Source organism: Mustelus asterias, chromosome 11 (genome assembly GCF_964213995.1).
Source record: "Mustelus asterias chromosome 11, sMusAst1.hap1.1, whole genome shotgun sequence".
Classification (NCBI taxonomy): Eukaryota; Metazoa; Chordata; class Chondrichthyes; order Carcharhiniformes; family Triakidae; genus Mustelus; species Mustelus asterias.
The window spans coordinates 74059705-74067821 of record NC_135811.1 but is presented as its reverse complement, the minus strand read 5'-3'; the positions used below and the strand labels follow the sequence as shown (position 1 = coordinate 74067821).

The 8117-nt window shown below is 47.3% G+C and overlaps 1 protein-coding gene across 3 annotated transcripts in view; it reads left to right on the top strand.

Moving 5' to 3' along the window:
* The first annotated feature begins 7564 nt into the window (after positions 1-7564).
* Positions 7565-8117, top strand: part of gosr2 (golgi SNAP receptor complex member 2) — an 86688-nt gene continuing 86135 nt past the window's right edge. The window contains exon 1 of one of the 3 annotated variants that reach the window (XM_078223758.1): positions 7565-8099. In XM_078223758.1, coding sequence (XP_078079884.1) covers positions 8071-8099 — 29 coding nt within the window. In that variant the 5' untranslated portion in view covers positions 7565-8070. The remainder of the gene's footprint in view (positions 8100-8117) is intronic. The other 2 variants (XM_078223760.1, XM_078223759.1) reach the window with 2 other exon arrangements.

The window sequence follows — 8117 nt, the reverse complement described above, 5'->3', positions numbered from 1 at the left end:
CAGTTGGCCCATCGAGTCTGCATCGACTTTCTGTGAGAGCATCTTACCCAGGCCCACCCCCCCCCCCCCCTCCCCGCCATTCCTGGCATCCTCAGCCATCAGCTTCCCACCCCTTGGTTCCCCGCCCCTGGGCACGAGTGAGCCTATCAGCTGCAAATGTGGGGGAGAACTGGCTTGTGATTGGAGGAGTTGTTCCGTGCAGAATCTCCCATTCCAATTTACCTGTTTGACTGGGATTTTGAAAACTGGCACCAGGTGCCACACAAAGAGGCTTCATGAGTCACGTCAGGCCTGTGGGCCGTATATTGGACAAGGCTGACCTCGAAGAACAAGGACAGCGGATCTATGGGAACACAATCACTTGCAAGTTCCCCTCCAAGCCAATTGTGACTTGGAATTATCTCGCCGTTCTTCACTGTCACTGAGTTAAAATCCTGCAACTCCCTTCCTAACAGCATTGTTGATTTACCGACACCACGTGGACATGCAACAGTTCAAGAAGGCAGCTCACCACCAACTTCTCAAGGGCAGTCAGAGATGTGAAACAAATGCTAGCCCAGCTAGTGACATCCATACCCCCATGAATGAGTACATTTTAAAAGTTGTTGTCGGAGCTGGGTGCTTTGCATGGATTATCAGAGTTACGTTCCCTTTCTTTTTATTAATGAAGGTAATGTCTTTCTGACAATTGAATGGTGATCCTTGCATTATAAAAGGAGAAGTATACTTGCAGACCAGAGCTTTCAGACACTGACTCGATTCTGCACTGCATGAGAATTTGCTTTCCACTGGGATTGTGGAATATCTCATCGTTGTGTTCAGTTCAATTTCTCATTGCTACATGAAATGACCTTTCCAAGGATCCTCCTTCCCTTCCTCCATTCTATTTTAAATCCGTATAATTAGACTCCCTCATAGTTATCTTCCATCCTTTCTCCAAATCATTTCATATTTGTTCAAATAATTCCATATCAGTTTCCTCCTCTTGGCCAGATGGTCTACAATGATTCCCAATTATTAATTTCCTTTTGCGTCACACTTTTCCACCCAAACTGACACATATCTCTCACCAGCCCAAGTCAAATCTCCTATTTTGATAATATTCAGCGACTCCCTTTCCCTCCTCCATCTCAGCTGTTGCACCACCTCTAAACTTAAAGTTCTGTTACATGAAACTTGCCTTTGCTGCAATTCCTTTGTGGAATTAGGATCCTATTATTTTTCTTTCTCCTTTTCTCTCCTCTGATCCAGAGGCAAAGACACCGACAGTAATGATTCTAAGTTTGGTGATAACACAAAGTTAGGTGAGAATTTAAGCTGAAAGGAGGGCACAAAGAGGTTGCAAAGAGATGTCGACAGGTTAAATTATCATTGACCAGAACCTGGACTGAACCAGCCATATAAATACAAACATACGAACAAGGGTGGCACAGTGGTTAGCACTGCTGTCTCACAGCGCCAGGGATCTGGCTTCAATACCGGCCTCGGGTGACTGACTGTGTGAAGTTTGCACGTTCTCTGCGTGTCTGCGTGGGTTTCCTCCAGGTGCTCCGGTTTCCTCCCACAGTCCAAAGATGTGCAGATTAGGTGGGTTGGCCATGCTAAATTGCCCCTTAGTGTCCCAAGATGTGTAGATTAGGGGGAATTGGAGTAAACATGTGGGGTTAGGAGGATAGGGTGGGGGTTTGCGTCTGAGTAAGATGCTCTGTCGGAGAGCCAGTGCTGATTTGATAGGCCTAATGACCTCCTTCTGCACTGTAGGGATTCTATGATCTTAAGGAGCAGGAATAGGCCAGTCAGCCCCTGGAGCCTGCTCCACCATTTAGTGAGATCATGGCTGATCTGATAGTAACCTCAAATCTGCATCCTGCCTACCCCTGATAACCTATTACCCCCTTACTTATCAAGAATCTATCCACCTCTGCCTTAAAAATGTTCAAAGACTGCTTCCACAACCTTTTCAGGAACAGTTCCAAAGACTTACAACCCTCTGAGTGAAATTATTTTAACCTCAGCTCCGTTTTCAATGGGTGACCCCTTATTTTTAAACAATGATCCCTAGTTCTAAATTCTCTCACAAGAGAAAATATTCTTTTCACATTCACCCTGTGAAGACCCTCAGGCTTTTATATGTTTCAATCAAGTCGCCTCTTACTCTTCTAAACTCCAGTGGATACAAGCCTAGCCTGCGCAAGACTCAAATCAGGAGTGTGATAGAATATTTTCCACTTGCCTCGATGACTGCAGCTGCACCAACACTCAACAAGCTCGACACCATCCAGGGCAAAGCAACCCGCTGACTGGCACTGCATCCACCACTGTGAATGTTCACTCCCTCCACCATCAGCACAGTGTGTGCCATCTACAAGAGGCACTGCAGCAACTCACCGAGGCTCCTTCAACACCAGCCTCCAAACCCACAACTGCTACCACCGGGGTAGATGGTCAAGAGCAGCAGCCAGTAATGCCAAAATTGAATGAAAGAATAAAAAAAAACCACCAGTGCTGTCACATTTGTCTATCCTTATTTATTTATTTGATTAATTAATTAGTTACCTATTTGCTTAAGAATAGTAACAGCAAGGTAGTCTCCTGACTTGGAGACTTCCAATTTCTGGAGGTAAAACAACAAGGATCCTTCCCCCTCTAACCCTAATTCTTACTTGCCTCAAATTCACAAATTTATCACTTGGCTTATGGAACACTGTTCCCCTATCACTCTGTGCTCCATACTACATTGGGTGTGAAGCACTTCGAGATGTTCTGAGGTTGTGAAAGATGCTTTTTCCCCTTTATTTCTTTTCTACATTGTTTCAAGTGGTCAGCGCCATGTTACTAATGACATCTGGAAAAGAAGTAGTTCTGATCTTAAACAGATTGCAACATCGTGTTATAGATAATAACTAATCTTCCATAGCAATGTCGATGGAAGGAATCTAGTCTTCATTTCAACTGTTGCTGGTGGGCGGGATTAATTGGACTTGATTGCAGAGACAGAGCGTAGTCCATACATTTTGATATTATAGCCATTTTATAGTATTATTAATGGTTTAATCGGAAGCTTGCCAGCAAGTGGAACAGTAGAGTTGGTTGGATGATAAAGGATTCTCTGCAGCACAGGCATTGCTATCACAGGCTTTTGATGTGGTTTCAAATGGCCACTGCCTCCATTTGACAAACTGCAAAAGATCCCATACTTGTAAAGGTCAAGTCACCACAGTTCCAGATGATCATGGATTGTGACTGGTGGGTGATTCAACCTGAGGATCACCACACCTCAGGCGATGGGCAAGGTTGAGAAGACGGGGCCCTCATGAATAACCTCAGCCGGTACAGGAATTGAACCCATGCTGTTGGCTTTGCTCTGCATCATGAAACAACTGTCCAACCAACTGAGCTAAACTGATCCCATACCTGTACATAACTAGTAACCTTTCATGGAATTTCATGAGGCGGCACAGTGGTTAGCACTGCTGCTTCACAACGCCAGGGACCTGGGTTCGATTCCCGGCTTGGGTCACTGTTTGTGTGGAGTTTGCACATTCTTCCTGTGTCTGCGTGGGTTTCCTCCCACAGTCCAAAGATGTGCAGGTTAGATGGTTTGGCCATGCTACGTTGCCCCTTAGTGTCAGGGGGACTAGCTAGGGTAAATGTATGGGGATGGGGCCTGGATGGGATTGTGGTTGGTGCAGACTTGATGGGCTGAATAGCCTCCTTCTGCACTGTAGGATTCTATGAATTCCACATGGTGAATGAAGACTTTAAACTCAGCACATAGGCAATCATTCTTACATACCTCTTTGGGGGAAGCAGGTCAGATGGTGGAGATAATTGTAATTCACCCCTATATTTTAATGTAATTGAATGAAATTTTATTCAAACACAGCAGAGAGGTCAGCCACAGGGTCAGAAACCCGGTTGTTTTGTCAGTGGATTATCCTCTGACTCTTTAACTCAACCAGGACATTTACATTCTGCTTCCGAGTTCCCTGTCCAATCAGAGAGGGTGGGCAGGATAACATGCAGAATGTGCCAAAGGAAGGATTTCTAGTTAAATGGACTGTGACGGCTTTCGATTGGTTAAAGAGTACATTGATTCGTGGGACTTCAAAAACCCCAGGAATGGGGAGATCTATATGGTTGCCGCCACCCCCACCTGCAAGCCCACACCCCACTCTGGATCTCTGACTCTCACCTGGAGGTCCTGCTTTGGTATCTGAGGGACTGATGTGAGGTGATGCTTGCCATGGACAGGAGGTGGAGTAATGGCAGGGCTGACCCTCCAGTGGTAGCCACCTTGGTGGCAACTTGCAATGCATGTAAGCCTGGCCCACTGGGAAGGAGATCTTGTCGCTGGAGGCTGCAGATGTCAACAATGACCTACCAAGAAAGCCTGGGCCTCCTGAGGCACTGTTGCTCACACAGGTCTAGGGCACTGATCCCTTTTATGCAGCCTTACCTCTTCCCAGCTGGACCTTGATGTCCATCACTGCTGCCCTGTGCAGTGGCATATGGTTGAGGAGAAAACAGCTAGCAACTGGTATTACCCCACAGTGCAGAAGGAGGCCACTCAGCCCATTGAGTCCACGAACTCTCCAACAGAGCACTTCCCCTAGGCACAACGACCCTCCCCCACCCCATCACGGCAACCCTATGCATCCACCCCACCAATCCCCCCAATCTACCCGGCTTGGGAAACTAAGGATCAATTTAGCATGGCCAATCAACCTGACCTGCACATCTTTGGACTGTGGGAGGAAAGCGGAGCACCCGGAGGAACCTCACACAGACACGGGAAGAATGTGCAAACTCCACACAGTTGGCTGGAATCGAACCCGGGTCCCTGGCACTGTGAGGCTGTACTGCTAATGTGCAGGTTAGGTGGATCGGCCATGATGAATTGTTCATTACTGTCCACAGATGTGTAGGTTAGGTGGATTAGCCATGGTAAATGAGCAATGTTGCAGGTATGGGGCATGGGTCTGGGTAGGATGGTCTTTCAGAGTGTCGGTACAGACTTGATGGGCTGAATGGCCTCTTTCTGCACTGTAGGGATCCTATGATTCTCTCACCTCTTTGGCCCTGGTGAGTTCTGCAGAGCTCGGGAAACCCATGTGTTGGCAGTTAAAGCTGAAGTGCCTCTTTATATATTTTAGTTACTTACCCGACAACTCCAAGGGGGCTCCACTCACATGCAAATGAGTAGGATTAAAACTGAAGGTACGTGGGATTATTTTGGGTTCCTGACATGATGTCACCTTTTGACTCACTAACCCTCTCTCCTTGGCAGTTAAACTGCTGCACACTATGTTAATTTACCACAATAATTCTTATATCTGCCATTATAATGGAAACTGCCTATGTAAACATGTTAGGTTTAATTAGACCCTCCCATTTGTGATGGCCCTTTAGGACCTCCAGTGAGTGGGACATGATTCAGATGTAATCATGGTGTGACAAGATTACATAGACTATTTTCATTACGAAGGTGGAATTAATTGACGGAAAGTGGTTGCCGGTATAAGGTATATATGTATATTTGTGTGTGGTACATCTCCAAGTCTTACAATCCTCTACTAATTCCATTAATTCTGGCCTCTTATCATCCCACATTTGGCGGCCATGCCTTCAGCTGTTACGATCCTCTGAGTTAATTGCATATTAATTTTTCTTTAAATATATGCAGATGATGAGCAGTAACCAGGGATTTACTTGTGTCCCTCTACTGAATAAACTCAAATTGCACCTGTTGGGTTAGGAGGTGCATCGTTGTCTTGTGGAACTCTGTAAATAAATGCTTATAAAATGTGTAAAGATTTGCTCAGTTCTATGCTTTTCAATGCCCTGCTTCCTGGAATATAACATTAAACTCTGGAATTCCCATTCTTTCTGGGCTTCTGCTTAGGTCTCTTGCCTAAGAACCTCCTTAAAACCTATCACTTTGACCAAATGTTTGGTCAGCTGTCTTGTTAGCCTGGATTATGCAATGAAAATAATGGTGAGGCTTTCGATTCACTGACATTTATTGAAAGGTAAATTGGGTGGCAACTTCTGATGACCACACAAGCACAGTTAAAGATGGAAATCAGGAGATTGCTACCTTTTGGTACCTTGCATCTCTAGAAAGCTTGCTCTAACAATATCTCACTGAAAAATGTGGCATTAAAATGCTTGCGATGTTGCAGAACTATGGGTTAGAAAATTGCTAAACTGTTGAAAAAGAATTAGGTCTGATGATGTTTAATTGATTGGAAACACTCACTCCTAGAATCTCTACAGTGCAGAAAGAGGCCATTCGGCCCATCGAGCCTGCACCGACAGCAATCTCACCCAGGCCGTATTCCGATAACTTCACATATTTACTCTGCTAATCCCCCTAACACTAAGGGTCAATTTAGCATGGCCAATCCACCTAACCTGCACATCTTTGGACTGTGGGAGGAAACCAGATTAAACCCACGCAGACACGGGGAGAATGTGCAAATTCCACACAGACAGTGACCCGAGGCCGGAATTGAACCTGGGTCCCTGGCACTGCGAGGCAGCAGTGCTAACCACTGTGCTGCTCTGCACCTAACCAGCACGTCTTTCAGACTGTGGGAGGAAACCAGAACATCCGGAGGAAACCCACACAGGAATGGGGGGAACGAAAATGTTTGGGGTAATTATGTGGGGATACAGGGATAGGTTACTGCCCACTTTTCACACGTGCTGCCAAAGCTGCTGTGTGTATTCAGTATTTTTTAATTTACAGCATTCACAATCTCTTGCTTCGGTGCTATCAGTTGTGTTTTGTTTTAGAGGTATGCCCAAAGTTTTGTGTAAATTAATTATTACATCAATGCATATTGCAATGGCTACAACTGTTGTAATAACAGAGCAACCTCTCTGAAGCCTGGGCTGGAGCTAAGTCTCAATGCGAAGCTGCCTGAGCTGGATCTGTAGCAGTCCCCGCGGTGGACCTGGATTTGCTCTTGTTCCTGAACTGGATCAGTTCCCGTCTCTGTAAAGTTTATTAGTCATAAGTAAGGCTTACATTAACACTGCAATGAGGTTACTGTGAAATTCCCCTAGTCCCCACAGTCCGATACCTGTTCGGGTCAATGCACCTAACCAGTACATCTTTTAGAATGTGGGAGGAAACCGGAGCACGCGGAGGAAACCCACACAGACACGGGGAGAACATGCAAACGCCACACAGATAGTGACCCAAGCTGGGAATCGAACCCGGGTCTCTGGCGCTGTGAAGCAGCAGTGCTAACCACTGTGTCACTATGTCGCTCTGTGCTGAATCTCCTCCTGTCCCTGAGCTTGATTGCTCCTGTTTCTGATCTGGATCTGCTCCTGTTTGTGAAAAGTTTAAAGTTTATTTATTAGTGTCACAAGTGGGCTTACATTAACACTGCAATGAAGTTACTGTGAAAATCCCCTAATCGTCACACTCCGGCGGCTGTTCGGGCGCACTGAGGGAGAATTTAGCATGTCCAATGCACCTAACCAGCACATCTTTCCGACTGTGGGAGGAAACGGGAGCACCTGGAGGAAACCCACGCAGACACGGGGAGAACGTGCAGACTCCACACAGACAGTGACCCAAGCTGTGAATCGAACCCGGGTCCCTGGCGCTGTGAGGCGGCAGTGCTAACCAGTGTGTCACCCTAAAACAACCTGCCCCAGTCCTGGTTCAGGTGTGCTGTGGTTTTTTGCCCCTGTTGCTGAGGCAGTGATGTGGCTCTGCTCCTGCCTCTCGCTGCGCTGCAGCCTCTGAACCGGATCCAGCGGCCTGGGCAACGGGGTCCTGACACTCAGGGCTGTCCGCTCGGTGCCGGTGCCGTCCCTGGGGCAGCGGGAACACAGCGCGCCGTGAATAAAGCCGGGCAGGCGGCGGGGGGACCGACCGAGAGCCCGCTGCTGCTGCTGGAGGTCCAACCCGCAGCGCCGGGCCCTCAGCTTCAGGCAGCGGCTGCTGACGTGTTCCTGAGCGGGAGAGAGACAGACAAACAGAGAGAGAGAGAGAGAGAGCCGGACCCTGACCCCCGGACTCAGCCTCCGGGCCGACTCGCTGCCGGGATGGAGACTCTCTACCACCAGACCAATAAGTAAGTGGCGGCCGCTGA